The 15,671-nt window shown below is 36.6% G+C and overlaps 1 protein-coding gene across 1 annotated transcript in view; it reads right to left on the reverse strand.

Annotated features, from left to right (window-relative positions):
• Positions 1-2,587: 2,587 nt before the first annotated feature.
• The window catches only part of tup (LIM1_Isl and LIM2_Isl domain-containing protein tup), a 73,649-nt gene continuing 60,565 nt past the window's right edge, over positions 2,588-15,671 (reverse strand). The window contains exons 6-7 of the mRNA XM_089101908.1: positions 6,013-6,219; positions 2,588-4,090 (exon numbers count right to left, since the gene is read on the reverse strand). Coding sequence (XP_088958034.1) covers positions 3,893-4,090; positions 6,013-6,219 — 405 coding nt within the window. The 3' untranslated portion in view covers positions 2,588-3,892. The remainder of the gene's footprint in view (positions 4,091-6,012; positions 6,220-15,671) is intronic.

Genomic DNA, 15,671 nt, shown 5'->3' on the forward strand with positions numbered 1-15,671 from the left:
TACTTAAAAAGGGCACTAGAACTTTTAGTTTTATTTACGAACGTTTTTATTAATAATAAATATATGTAACTTACGAATTAATTTACGTAACGAACTTCTATATTCGTATAATTTCATGACGTATATGACGGGGTTCGCCCCCTCGTCAGTACCTTGCTCTTCACGATAAAGTTCAAATTTTTTTTAAATTCTTTAAGAATGACCCCTGAATCACAAAGGATGCCTAATTAGAATAAATAGCTCTTTTGAAATTACTAAAAATACTTTAGCGTAAAGCATGGGCGCCCATAAGCTGAATTCCAGGGGGAGGAAAAGCTAGTAACGGGGGGGGGTAAACCTCGTCTAATTAGCACTTTTAATGCTATATAATAGAAATCTCAGAACAAAAATATAAAAATAAGGCTGCATCATTCAGCCAGGGGGCCGCCCCCCCCTGCCCCACACTTATGGGCACCCATGGCGTAAAGAACGAGGTAATGAGGAGGGGACGAACCTCCTCATATACGTAATAATTTCTGTTCGTTTTAAGTTTTAGTGTCGCTCCTTACTTTCAGTTGAATTTTTTTTTTTTTTTCTGATTGTTTTTTAAATAATGCCGGGAAATCCAATGCCCGCTTCATGTAAATTCTCTTCCCCCATGAAAAATTTCTCAATGTAAAGATCCTGCCATGTAAACCCCTCCAACTGACCCCCCCACCAGAAAAAAATCCCTCCTGAAATCGTCTGTATACTTCCCAGTAACCAATACTATATGTAAACAATGGGCAAAGTTCATAACTTGCAGCCCTTCCCCCGGGGACTGTTGGGGATTAAGTCGTCCTCAGATACATATTTATTAGATTTTTCGACTATGGTGAACAAAATGGCTATCTCAAAATTTTTATCCGGTGACTTTTGTAAAAAATGAGCGTGGGAGGGGGCCTAGTTACCCTCCAATTTTTTGGTCACTTAAAAAGGGCATAGAACTTTTAATTTCCGTTCGAATGATCCCTCTCACGACATTCTAGGACCACTGGGCCTATATGATTACCCCTGGAAAAATAACAAACAAACACGCATCCGTGATCTTTCTTCAGGCAAAAAATACCAAATTCCACATTTTTGTAAATAGGAGCTTGAAACTGCTATAATAGGGTTCTCTGATTCGCTGAATCTGATGGTGTGATTTTCATTAAGATTCTATAACTTTATGAGTTGATTCCCCTTTTTTCAAAAACAAGGCAAATTTTCTCAGGCTCATAACTTTTGATGGTTAAAATTTAACTTGATGAAACGTATATATTTAAAATCAGCATAAAAATTCAATACTATTGATGTATCTATTCATATAAAAATTCCCTTTTTTAGAGTTTCGGTTACTATTTGGGTCGCTCCTTGCTTACAGTTCGTTACCACGAACTGTCTGCTTAATCGTCCATCATGTCAAAACCAAAATCAACAGTTAAACTTTTTCAAAAAGAAACAATTGGTTGATAGCAGGTTTTAGTTGGTTGATACAAACCTTGGGTGCATGAAATGGAAATCAATTTAATATTTAAGGGGGCAAGGTTATGAGGGAGCTTCATCTATGAGTTTCAAGGTTGTGCTGCTACAGTCAGTGAATGTTTTCCCCATGCAGTCTACGCTCACTGTTCAAGACACTCCTTAAACGAAGCTTTGTGCCATTCGTTCAACTTACCTGTTATAAGAAATCGTCTAGGAACTTTGAAAGTAATCCTATCACAGGGACAAAAAGAACAAAATTGAACAAACTTTGCGAGACCCGATGGGTGGAGCACTTACAAGCATTCGTGTTGTTAAAAGAGATGTTCACTATTATTTCTAAGGCTATGAGGGAAGAACGTCTTGATTCAGATTATGAATCTTCAAGCAAAGCTTATTCTTTGCTATCTGTTATTGAGAGATGCGGTTTTGTTGCAGCTATGGTTAATGTCAGTAAAGTTTTTAGTCTGTCTCACAATTTGTCGATATCTTTGCAGTCAGAAACTATAGATCTCGTTTTTTCTCTCAAACACGCTCACGAGTGAAGTTAGAGACAGGAGAGAGTGAGAAAGACGAGAGAAGCGACCAAGAAGAGACGTGTCGCGGCCGCGACCCGCGGCCGCAATTTTAGCACTTTAGGAACTGACCGCAGTGGCAAACCTGTGGTTAACCCATACATAATTTACCCGTAGCATGGGTAAGTTACCCATGCTATTTGAGCTGCAATACAATTAATCAAATCAAACCCATTTACGCTATTGCTTAGCCTAAGCGAGTAGGAACCGAATTTTACCTCTTGCAGATAATTTTATTATTGCTAACTTATTCCTTCCTGGACAGGGGTATTTTTTTCATTTTTAAAATCCCCAACCAATCGGCATCTCTGCTCCTGGATATCAATTTAAAAGAGCTTTTTCACCAAAATGTTTTCTAGGAAGATCATTACTTTCTCTTTTCATTTGAGAAGTCACTTTCACGTTTACGTCTAATACAAGATACTACCTTCTGTCAGAATTAAACTTACTTCTCTATCTGTGTGTTGCAACTCGCTATCTAACGTACCGCAACTGTAATTTACTAACTAATTACGACCAAGACATTTAGTTCACATATTATTTTCATTTTGTCCAAAATACATTCCAGTGTAACACAAATACATAAAACATTTCAACAGCAATACATCAACTAAATAAGATAGGAAGTAAAAAAGAGATACTTCTTGAAAGTTGCACAGGGTAGCTTGTTCCTGAGGTAGAGTAGGTTACTTGACTTGTCTAAGTAGCCTACATAAAACGTATTCAAAGAGTAGAACCGCACACGTGACAATATCGAAGGTACAATACCTATCTTTCAAACGTTCTTCAGCTACATTCAGAAACAGGGTTGCCAAAACTTTTGTTTTGTCAAAGAAATACAGAAATGAGCAAAAATGGACATGTTTATAAAGTAAAAAAAAGTAGTAAGTAAGTATGACGGTACTAGACCCTCAAGGTCCAAACCGGCGGTGCTGATCTCCGTTTTGTGGCCCTTCAGCAGGAAGTTCAATTAGCTGGGTGCCAGCCATCCTGTGCTTTCGCACACCCTTCCTGCTTACTTTTACCAGATTTCTCCAGGTACCCACTTAGAGCTGGGTCGACTCTGGCTAAGCTTACAGAGTCACACCACTGACCTGCGTCTCAAACCCAAATAACTGGCCACACCAGGACCCGAACCCGTGCCCCTTGGACAAGGAATTCTCAACCCAGCGCACATCCAATTAGCCAGGACGGCCTAACATTTTTAGTATCCTTTCAAATACTGGCTAGTTTAAAACTGGCAGGTCAGCTTGACTCAAACTCTAGACTATTAGTTCCAGCTGCTTGCTAACATTGTTTAGTAATTCAGAAACGTGTTTCATCATAGTTAAATTTTTGGACAGGAGTGCCATCATACGGAAAGCTATGGAAAGGACCACACCATCCCGACTGGGTAAACTCACATAACTATTAAGAAAATATGGGCCAGCAAAACACAAGCACAGATTTCACAAGACGAAAGCAAAAATCAAAACGAACGAGGATTTTATCGGAAAAAAAGCAAAAAGATTTTTTTTTAGAAAGTGGCTTATTTAGATCTCAAATTATTCTGGTATCACCCACGGCGAAAAAGTATAAGAAAAGCACAAAAAGTGCCCCTTTGGCAACCCTGTTGAGAAATGGTGACAGTTTGAACGCAACACAACGCCAATACAAAATTTGATAATAAAAAAAAGTTTGAATAAGAGCTTTTTTAGCTTGTCTATCTTTAACTCTTTATTACATTAATATCCCACAATTTTGTGTTGTGATATTTCAGCATACTCAGACCAGACTTCACACTGTGATGCATATTTGGGCAAATAACACAAACTTGGTTGTTTAACTTATAGGCTTCACGGGCTTGGCTCCCCATGGAGGCTATCATCACTTTCAAGAAGTCCGTGATAATTATCATGACTCTCCAGCATTGTCCTTTGTAAAGGTAGGAGTTGAGGTGGACAGCCGTACAGTTGTGCTGATTCGCTAAGTGAAGCACCATAAGATATCATTCCTAGGTCGGTTTGAGGACGGGTCAGGTCATAACCGTGCATCTAAAAAAAGAAAAAAGGAATAGACTCACGACTGATATCCGAAGAACGTTCATAACTACTTGGAAAAGAAGAAAGACACATATTTTGCTCCAATCCCTGCATTTCTGGCCATGGGCAGGGGCGTCGTTAGGGGGGGGGGCAATGAGGCAGTTGCCCTCCTCGCCCGCCAATAATATGGAAAAATTATTATATATCCCAGGTCCCTTGACTATCCGGATATAGACCCCTCTTGCCCCCCCCCGCCAATAAAAATGCTGGAGAATCACCCTGGCCATGTGGCCTTGTAGGGATATTACGGTGAACTTGTTCCTATTTGACCAAATGTGTTGTTTGTTGTTGTGGTTGGAAAAAGAACTCTGAACTACATACATTGAATAAAACCACTCTTGCTAAAAACACTCACTTTGATCTGGGCCATCTTTTTTGCAATGAGTATAAGACTCAAATAAAGACAACTTTCAAAATAGAAATTTTATTTCCATTCAAAGAATTAAACCAAATTTACTTGGTTTTATTTCATTTGAAGAACTTTTTAAAGCAACATTTAAATAGCTCGAAATAAGATTATAAGCCATTTACAAAATGAAGGATTGAAAACTTCAAAAAATTGTCAAGAGACTCAAATAGACACAAATTTCCAAAATAAATAATATCATTCCCCTCCAGTGTAATATTGAACTTAGTCTAATTGATTTTATATTGATTGTTCCTTATTTCATACGAGAAAGTTTGTTATGCCGGTAGGAAGACTGTGACTGTAGTAGCTCAAAAGGCGGTATGTAACACTACTTGAACTACATAGATTTGAATCTCATTCCTTCGACAGTCATTTATATTTCTAGATTGACTCCTGAAGTATATGAAAACTTTTTTTGATATTTTTATGAATATAACAGCTTAATGTTTGAAAGAATTAGACAAGAAATGAACAAAAAATAAAAAAAATGAACTACGGAAGAGTAAAGGGAGAAAATGGCACTAGCATGCAAACTAGCTTAATACGCATATAATGTGCTAAAGGTAATTATTCGGTGAGAGAAAAAAAACTGTTTTCCTATTTCAGTAATTAAGATAGATAAGCACTTGAATGAGATCTAGACCCTACTCAAGGGTCAAGCCTAAAGGTCTTGATTTGAAGGCTTACGAGGCCCTTAGCATAAGCTTTCAAGTTACCAATAGAGGCGCCATTTCACAAAAATGCTGGGGACGAGGGAAAAGATATTTTTCAAATATAGGGGAGGGGGCTCTGACTTAAATAAAAAAGATAATTTTTTGATGTAGGGGAAAATTGGAGTTAGGGGTGAAATTTTTCCCTGCGCTCTCCAATTAGCACCCCTGGTAGTTCACCTTAAATTCTTTGAAAAAAATATGTTAGAATTTAGATGTCTTTGGGAGCATTATTATGCTTTAACTTGTTTGTCTAATTTTGTGAGCTGGTTGCTCTTTACCAATAAGTTAAAGCCGTACTTTTCCATTTAAAATGGGGATTTAGGGTTGGTTTCTAGCCAAAGAAAAATAGAGCCAAATGTAAGGAATTAAAATTATGTCACTTTCTGACAAGGTCGTATCCAGGATTTTGGTTTCTTTATTTCGTGGGGGTGGTACAAAAAACATCAAATTTCCTTGATTTCTGTATACGCATTTTGTTACATTTTTACGGGTCACCAAAATATTTTTTATTGGGGGGGGGGGTCAAACTCCGTTACCAGCCTTGGATAGGCCTTGCTTCGTGAATCTACATTAAGAAACTTGCCTTTTACATAAATCTCCGCTTTATTATTCTACCTTTACTCTGTTTACTACCCCTATTTTAATTAAACCCTCTGGTTAAATCTGATTTTCAGAAATTACCTGATTTATTAGAAGCTGATAAGCTGAAACCTCAGAAAACTCTTGTGTTAAACTTGATTTTCAATAATTACCTGATTTATTAGATGCTGGTAAGCTGGAGTACTGGGATCAAGTCGATCAAGATCTGCATTAAGGGCAAACTCAGAAAGAGCCTTCCATGGGGGTTGGTAACTGTGTACTTCAATTGGGTTTATATCGAGAGGACTACCATGCCGCACAGGACTTGTTGCAACAAGAGGAACGCCACTCAAAGATGTAAAGCCGAGTTTCCTACCTTCCTGAAATATAATGTAATATAGCAATGCAATAGAGTATTATATAGTATAGTATATAGTATAGATATATAGCTAAGATCCGTCATGGTGTTTAAGCTTAACGTAATCTTAAATTTGCAGGTTACCGAAGCGATTTTAAACCAATAATTTCAACGGGACCTGTGCCATGTCATCAGGCTTGTTTAAATTATGGATTTGTCCACCAACCAGGAAGACAAAAATGCACAAAAATGATATTACTAATAATAATAAATAGTAATAACAATAATAAAAGTAAAAAAAAAAATAACCAAATAGCCTAGATAAATTAATACGACGAATTTTTCTGAACATTGGTCTATGACTACCTTCTGTCAAATTTTCTCGCAACAAATTACTTTTTTGTTATTCGAAATTTTATTTTTATTCGAAGCATTATAATTTGCACTTTACTGAAGAAAAAATACGTTTTAAATGTTTTCATGTTTTTACTTTCATAAATAAAATAATATCAAAACTTTAAAGAATAAATATCAGTATATGTCCATTAAACTGACAATACGCGGTCATTTGTTTTTGTCTTTTTTCAGTAAAGCACAAATTATGTTCTGGTCTTGAGAGGGCATGGGGGTTATCAGCCCTACTCATGTTAATTTTCGCTGAGTTTAACTCGGCTATTTATTCGTTTTGAGTTTCATTTATTTATTCATAGTGATTTGTGGTAGCTTTACGCTTGGAAGATTTTTTGACTTTATTCTGCCCGTTTTTGGCTTAATGGAGCTCTTTACTTTTCGTTGAAAAACCTGTTTTGTGGAAAAAGTTTTTTTTTTAATTAGTAGCGTTTAATAATCAAGTCTGCTTAAAAGAGTAAATACATGTAAGATCTTCAGAGGATCCCCTTTGGCAGGTGTTCAATAACAGCTCCAAATACCCCTTCTCATATCTCAAACCAGCCACGTTGAGGCAATACAGTGATAATTTACTAATTAAAACTAATTTGAGTAAGTGTATGATTTTACTTCTGCCACATGGACATAGCTAGACAGCAAGGGTGAGCGTTGAGCTGTTATAAAACTCCTTCAACCCAAGAAAAGCCTCAAAGCGAGCATAAAACTAAGTTCTTGTACAAGACGGTAGGAACAGCCTGCCGCTTTTCCATATAATTGTTGAAATGCCCCAGGTCACTTTTATGTCTCTAAGACCAAGTTGTCACTTAATTTGTCCAAAATCTGGACTGGATGTCCAAACTGCGAATTATAAATAGATGTTCAATATTATAATAGAGTTCTTGAGCATGATTTACGTCAAAGACTAGTCTTTTTTTTTAATGAAAAGAGTTTTGAAGGAACTGTCTCTTAAGGTTGTTTTGAGTTTAATGCCTAAGTTTCTTGTCATTTCTAAGATCTCGCTTTATTCCTAAGTAATGTTTCTTCAATCTCGTTCGACAAAATCCACCAAAGCGTGTCTGCCCTTTTTTATAAGGCTATGATCACAGGGCTGCTGTTTTCGTTTTGCGGGAATCTTCGGCTGCTGGGCGCATTTTAAATATACGTTCTAATGACATAAAACACAACCCTTTTGCTGCATTAGCTGAATGAGGAGGAAATGAAGAACTATCAGACCCGGAGAAAGAACTACTAGCCCCATCCGTCACCCCTCCTGATCGAATTGAATGTCAAGATTGCCCTTGTAGCATCAGTTCCGATGATTAATAACTCTTTGGTAGCTTCATTCTATAATATTTGAAACCTGCCCAATACAGTGGCTATTAATAAAGACGAAAATATGTGCTTTTTGGGTGACGGTTCATCTTTAAGTTGACATACTTCCCATCACAAAGCCGCAAAGAACCAAAGCATTGCAGCAAAAAAAGTGCTGTATAAGCGAAGATTATTGAGAAAGTGCTCAATCATGTACATTCTTTGACAATTATTGTTGAGGTCTTCTTTCAAGGATCAACTAATTAGGTTTATAAGTAGTACACAGAGACAGCCGCCAGTGCAAAAAAGGAAAAGATTTCTATCAGTATTGTAAAATATTGTTTGTTTTTCTACTCTTCTCAGCGTTATTTTTCTGTTGCAACATAGAGGAGATCGATAGGTAAATGATCCGCGAAAATAAAGCTTCGTTTCCAAAAAATGGCTAAGTCGTTTATTTGGCAACTAAGCTCTATGAAAGACCAAAAACCATCGTAAACTATAGCCACATCTTCGTAAGACTTTTTAGTAAAGTTGATGTAAAAATCCATCATCAATCAAAGTGCACGTCGCGTGAAGTTGGAACAACCCTCCTTCTATGGACGTGTACCTTTGTTGGTTACCAATTTTGATCTTATTTGCTCAAATGTGACTAAATAAGGCAAATGATGACATGGCTTGAACATACCTAAGAACAGTCAAGACAGAGAATACCCTTTTTCATTGGCTAAAAATTAATTACCAAGACTGTAGCTGCAACTTCAAGTTTAACATTAATGTCTTAAATCTCTAAATTTCATATTTATTTTATAAGAGAAAATTATTGTCTCAAAGTCAATATTTTACTAGTCCACCATTTACGTAGGCTTTGTCATTGTCCCTAGAATTGTGGATGTTAAACTTCTTTATTTTGTTGGGACTGTTATCAACAGTTGTTGGTTGTACAAACAAGATTTTTCTCTGGCCTTCAAGATGAGAAAAACGCTATTTTGATATCTAAATTCAAAATTCCAGCTATTTTAGGGGCCTGGAGTCATGCTCACAATTGAGGGGGGGGGGGTGAATTTTTAATTCATCCCTGAGACCCGATAGTTTTTTTTAAGGCTGTCATTCGCTTTCATAGTTTTTTTGTCTTGTGATTTCCCTGTTTGTAAATAGGAAATGCGATCATGCACTTATTGTTGGTAGTTTTCTCGTTATTCACAATCATATTCTTACATAGAAGGGGGGGGGGGTAAAAGGAATTTGTCCCTTATTACCAGCATATGCTGCCAAGGCTACAATTTTTAATAAGCTGAAAATGATTCTATGGCATGGCTGTGATCAGGGCTGTATCCAGTTTTTTTTCAGGGGGAGGGGGATGTTTACAAAAAGATTATTTTCGGGGGTAAGGGGATGTTTACAAAAAGATGTTTTTCGGGGATAAGGGAATGTTTACAAAAAGGTTTTTTTGGTGGAGAGAGAGTTTACAAAAAAAACTTCAAAAACGCATAAGAAATTTATTTATACTCATTTTTGTTACGTTTTTACGAGTCGGACAAAAATTTTTTTTTCAGGGAGGGGGGGGGGGGTTCAAACCCCCTAACCACCCTGGATACGGCCTTGGCTGTGATGACCATAATGAATTTCTTGTAGATGAAACTTTGGCATAATAATTTTATAGTCATGCCTGGAAGTAAGTTTGAAAACTGAAAAAAAAAACAAAAAAAAAACAACAAACAAACTCGAAAGTCAACGCGTTAAATTTTCCTGAAGGAGGGCAATTAAGGGAGTAACCTGCTGGTCAATGTCATCGGCTGACGTATCCAGGAGAGATTACAAACAAAATATACTAATAAGCGCATTACATGGAGTATGTAAGGAGCTCTAGGAGAAAGTCATAAGATCACTTTTCATGGGATGGCCGGAAGCTTTCCCCTACACGCATGGTAGCCCATTTATATTCTTTGAAGAGGACTTCAGCGTTAGAGGACTTCAGTAAGACTTGTTTGGTACTTGCCTAAAATTTCAAACACATTTGAGAGCTTGTGTTGCGAATACCCAGTTTTTCAAGCTGTCTATACCAGACAATAACCAACGGCTTGTTGAGAAACCACATCACAGCTTTTTTTAAATTAAATATTTAGTTTGTATTTTGGTTAGGTCATTTTAGGTTACGCGCTCTAGGCGGCCCCCGTTATCTAATTCTTTGTGGTAGTTTTCAAATTTTCTTACTAAAGCATTGTATTTTCATCATATTTTGTTTTATTTCATTAGCATTCATCAAACTTCACTTTTCGAGTGTATTTTATATAATAGACAAGTATCACTTTTTTAAGATATTTTACTTATCTCAAGAAATATCCTAAAAGTTCATTGAATTGAGACTCTTAACTTTGTAATTATTCAAATTAAATGCATTTTAAGGTAAACGTTTGTGGGATTTTGTAGGGTCTTTCCACCAAGCAGGACTTTCAGGGATGGCTCTGACAAATAGTCCAAAGATGATGCATTGCCCAACTTCTTTGACAAGTAGTCGATGAGGAAAATATAAACCATATATTTAACTTGTTTCTACCATAAAAGACCGACACAAGAACCATAAATAAAAAAAAAGCTTACTTTCGATTTGAGCCTCTAAATTTACTTTCAAGAATGAACTATAAAATTTATGAGTGTCATGAACGGCATATGTTGGGGATTACAAATAGCTCAGAAGAAAAACCATTTGCACAAAATTTAATTAAATAATGTAAAGTGGTCTGATTAATGCGTTTTAAAGTAGCCCGTGTAACGGGGAAAAAACGCCTCCTTAACTTATTTTGTAATTTCTTAAAAAAAACAAAAAACATTTCACTTCAATTGATTCTTGATGAAGTGAACAACACCATAACCGTCTGCATCATTAATAAAGGAGTCATCAAACATGGCATGGTAGAGCATATAATAACCTTTCCTGCTAGCTTGTCATGGTGACATAAAAAGGTACCGACACAAAAGAACAGACCGCGGTGATCTTCAAATTAGTAGTCGTGCCTGACGCACTGTGACGTACGAGTGACAACCCGAAACACATCCTTGGGCAGAAACTTATCTGATCTTCTAATATCCTCTCTCCCTAGCTAAATGTCTGTCCTTTTCGTGTGAACATGTCCTTCCTTTAATCAGGCGGTTGTAACTGTGCCAATAATAGATGGTGCTGTTTGGAACACTAAATTACTGATGAATCATTAGAGCGAAAATGTATTCTTATGACCAGTCCTCTTTTTGTAGGTCAAAAATAGGCTTATGATGACTATCTAAAGAGGAGGGGCACTTGTGTCTTATAGCCACCACACTCAAGAAGTGAAATTAGGTTAATAATAATGAAATATACCAAATATGATGAAAATATAATAGTTTAGTTACAAAATTATGGAAACTACAACAAAGAACTATGGATGAAGGGCTGCCTGGACCGCATTATATTAAATACGACCTAACCTAATTTTTCTGGTATAAAGACAATGAAAACCGGTCATTGTCTCATGTTCGCGATACAAAATCTCGAGAGCACTTGTGTGTGGTGGCTTTAAGACACAAGTACCGAGGAGGGTATATGAGGAAAATCCCTGTTTACGTCAAGCTTACAAGGAATATTTAATTATAAATAAAACAAAAATTAGGAATTTAATATCTCCTATTAGTAAAGCGAAAATAGCCGACTTGAGCTCCGTCCTGTAGGCAATGCAGGTGCAAAAACAAGGGCGCTAGCATTACCCTTCTCCACTGATTTTAATATGTTCCAATATTTCCTATGAAGTCCCCTTATCTTATGTATTCTCCTTCTCCTGAAAAAATTGGGCAGGTACCTGGGCTAGTACGATTAAAATAAGGCAAGGTATTACATCGATTGCGGGTAGTATTACACCTCAAAAAAGCTTGCAGTTTTAAATCAACTTGATTGATGCTGCACCCTATCGTGGCTGCAATATCATTTTGCCACAGGACTATAGACGGCAGTGGTATTTCTCAAGATAGGATTCCTTCATTATCGGTATCTCGTTTTTTGTTTTTGGTTACAGCACTGTAGGGAATTGAGATTTTTGAATTTGCAAGAGTACCTTTGTGCCGACACACAATTCAGCTAATATATACAATGTAGACAATACCATGGGCCAACACACAAAAACACGTAAACCAAATGTGCTTAGTACATCCGTGAAAAAAGCATCAATTCATTCTTGCAATTTATGTTTGACTACTTGGAAAATGTCACTTTTCAGTTCAAGACAAAAGTTAATTAAATCCACTTTTATTTTCTTTGGTTAATTATTCTGAGCTTTGATTAGAGAGCTATTATAATTGGTACTTGTCTAGAATCCGGTAAGCACGCGAGAAGTGAAGTTTCGATAATGCTAATGAAATAAAACAGAATAGAATAAAAATATAATAGTTCAGAAATAAATTTGGGCTATATATTTGCACATTAAGGGGGGGGGGGGGTAAAGCATAGCATATATTAAATACGTGACCTAACCAAACCCAACCTAGGTACCTTTTAATCCCCCTAAACTCCAAAAACTAAAGTTTAAATATAGTTTCCGGAATGAGAAATCCTTTGTCTATACAGCGTCTCATATGAATTTCCTGGTAATACATATCTGATCTTTGCAATAGAATTCTCGCGTGCTTACCGGGTTCTGGACAAGTACCTTATAGTTTTTAATCACAAATGGCTCTAATTTGATTATTACTGGCAAGACTGTATCCAGGAGTGGGGGATTTGACCCCCATCCCAAAAAGCTTGTCCGACTCGTAAGAACGTAACAAAAATGCATGTAAAGAAAATTTGGATGTGTTTAAAAAATTGTAACCCTCCTCCCTCCCACCAAAAAAATTCTGGATATGGCCCTGATTACTGGTCTTGGAAAATAAGAACCAAAAGTAACCAATTATTTTTTTTGTTCAAGTAGTAATCTTGCCTTTAATCGAAATTGCTGATCACTTTAAGCTTGCTTTTAATATTATGTAGTTTAAGACTTTTTTCGTGCTTCTACAGAAAACACCCTACCCCCTAAAGTCGTTCGTGATCTCTATGGAAAATTTAAAGGTATGTGACAAGCTTAGACGATCCAGTTCTTTCGAAGGCTTAAAACTTCTACACTCTGCACTGCATATAACTTTGCTAGCAGCCGTGGTTCGTCTGTAATAAAGGCCTGTAATGGGCTGTAAAGGCATGTAAAGGTTCGTTTGTAATGGGCAGACGTAGCTGATTTCGGAAACTGATTTCCAAATCAGTGCCAAATTTAAAAGAAATCGGCTTCGATTTGAGCTTGAAAAATTTTTTAGTTTTCGGCGCCGACTTACAAAATCAAAGCCGATTTTCATCATAATCATCACAAAAAAAATAGGGATACAAATAAATAGTCAGCCAGAGATGTATGTGGTGAAATACCGTGCTACTGAGCTGAGAACTAAACTGAGAACTAAGCTGAGATCAATCATGCAACTATTAATAAACTCCGGTTGACTATTTGTGTCTATGATGTTTTGTTTTGAAAATCTCGCGCAATAAATTTTTCTTTCAACAATTTTTTACAGCTAACGTTTGTCCACTGATGCTGAAATCAGTTCCCGAAATCAGCTACGTGTGCCCAGTCCCTTAAGAAGAATTTGCCAAAATATTAATATTCGGAAAAAGAAGAACCATAGCCCCTCCTGGATAAGTTTTGGCTAGGTTTCCCCACCCCTCTGGGGTGGGTTAATTACTCTAAATTTTACGGATGCCTATGCTTCCTACAAGTACGGATATGCACAGTTCTAAATAAAGGAGAAACATTTTGGCTGACACTCCCACTCCAGTAAATCTTGACCATCACTATCATCTGCCATTCCTTATACTCCTAGTTTCATTTTCGTAGCGGTTACGCCTCTTCATACGGTCTTTTTCATTTAACAATAGCTTTTATATTTTAGCCTATATGTTCGTAACAAACAAACCACCCCCATTTGTCATAACTGTGCAAACCTGTCCTTTTGTCACAAAAATCAGAGTAAACTAAATTTATTGATTTCGAAGGTACAAAGCCAAACCGAGGACAAAAAGAATCATTCGACTTTGATCTGTCAATCTTCTATTAATTTTCTGCTAATAACAGATGTACAGAGGGGGGTGCTTTTGAAAATACAGGGCAAAGCGTTGGAATCAAAGAGGATCTTTTTTTTAGTTATAGGGCCTTTATTATCTTGTCTGACAATAATGAATAAGAAGCTCAAGTTTTCAGTATGACAGCCACAAGGAAAGAAGTTCGGGGGAAGGGGGTTTTAAATATCTCCTTAAAAGCTAGATATGTGTATGCATACATAGAAGCTTGGAACGTTTTATTAAATGTTGTACGAGTCATGAAAATAAGGCTTTTGAAGAATAAATAAAAGTTCAAAATTCTGTATAATTTTTGTACTAACAATTAGTAAAAAATAATGTTTATAATAAAAGTAATAAAATATGTTCGTCATAGAATGGCAGTATGGTCTTAAAACAAATACCCCAGGGCTTTTGAGTTATTAGTAAAGATTGAGCGATTAGCCTACAACCCAATCAATCATATCCTGAATTTTCTGTCTTAAAAAAGGAAAAAAATACTAAAACCCTCTACATTTTATGTACTATTTGAATACACTTCAGTCTTCAGAATGACCATTTTGCTATAATAACTTTGCATCAGTGTACCACAAAAAGAACAACGTCATTAACAATTTTAAAGCTATTTTCTGCACATTTTCTGTTTTTGTCGATCTGTGCCTCCCTCTTCCAAAATATAGTTCATCCCTCACTTTTTTCCTCCCTCAGTTCTCAGTCCCTCATTTCTTCCCTCAGTTCTAATTTTTTTCCTCCCTCAGGCAAAAAATTACCTACTTTCCCGGCTACAGATCCGCCACCATGCTTATGTTTGGTGGGGCTCCAAATTTGACAGCCTGAAAACCAAGGCTCAAATTTGAAAACCAGAAAAAGTAAAATTTATACTAAAATATTAGGATGTTATAAGGAATATTTCTTGAATTTAGATTAAAAGCGAAGGTCCCTGTACGGGTGTCTAAAAAGCAGTCTTTGGACTCGCTAATAGAATTTTGATGACTGGCTAAGTATAGCTGTCTTTCCTTCGCTCTGCAAAAATGGGGAAGGCGTCATAACATTAAACCATCAGGATCACTAACGTCAGGACATCGACAAAATCTGTCAACATCGACAAAACATCCGTCAGAACCACTAACCGTCACAACATCGACATGTCAGTTTATCGACAGTCACAACCGCTACCCGTTAAAACGTCGATAGTTTTAACATCGAGACGTCATAACATCTAAAAAAAATTTCATAACGATAATCCGTCAGAACCACTAACCGTCAGAACTTCGAAAGTCATAACATCGACACGTCATAACATCTAAAATTTTTAAACTTTAGTTTGTTGGGGTTTAGGGGGGGGGGAAGTACCTAGGTTAGGTTACGTGTTTAATATATGCTATGCTTTACCCCCACCCCCTGATGTACAAATATATAGCCGAAATTTGTTCCTAAACAATTATATACTTATTACTATTATATAAATTTATAATTATATAAAATTAAATTAATTTTTTTTCATAACGAAAATCTGTCAGAACCACTAACCGTCAGAACGTCGACAGTCATAACATCCAAAAAATTTTAGATGTTATGACGTGTCGATGTTATGACTGTCGACGTTCTGACGGGTAGCGATTGTGATTTGTCGATGAACTGACGTGTCGATGTTATGACTGTTGACGTTCTGACGG

The sequence above is a fragment of the Artemia sp. Qi Xiang Cuo genome, chromosome 15 (genome assembly GCF_049724085.1).
Source record: "Artemia sp. Qi Xiang Cuo chromosome 15, ASM4972408v1, whole genome shotgun sequence".
NCBI lineage: Eukaryota > Metazoa > Arthropoda > Branchiopoda > Anostraca > Artemiidae > Artemia > Artemia sp. Qi Xiang Cuo.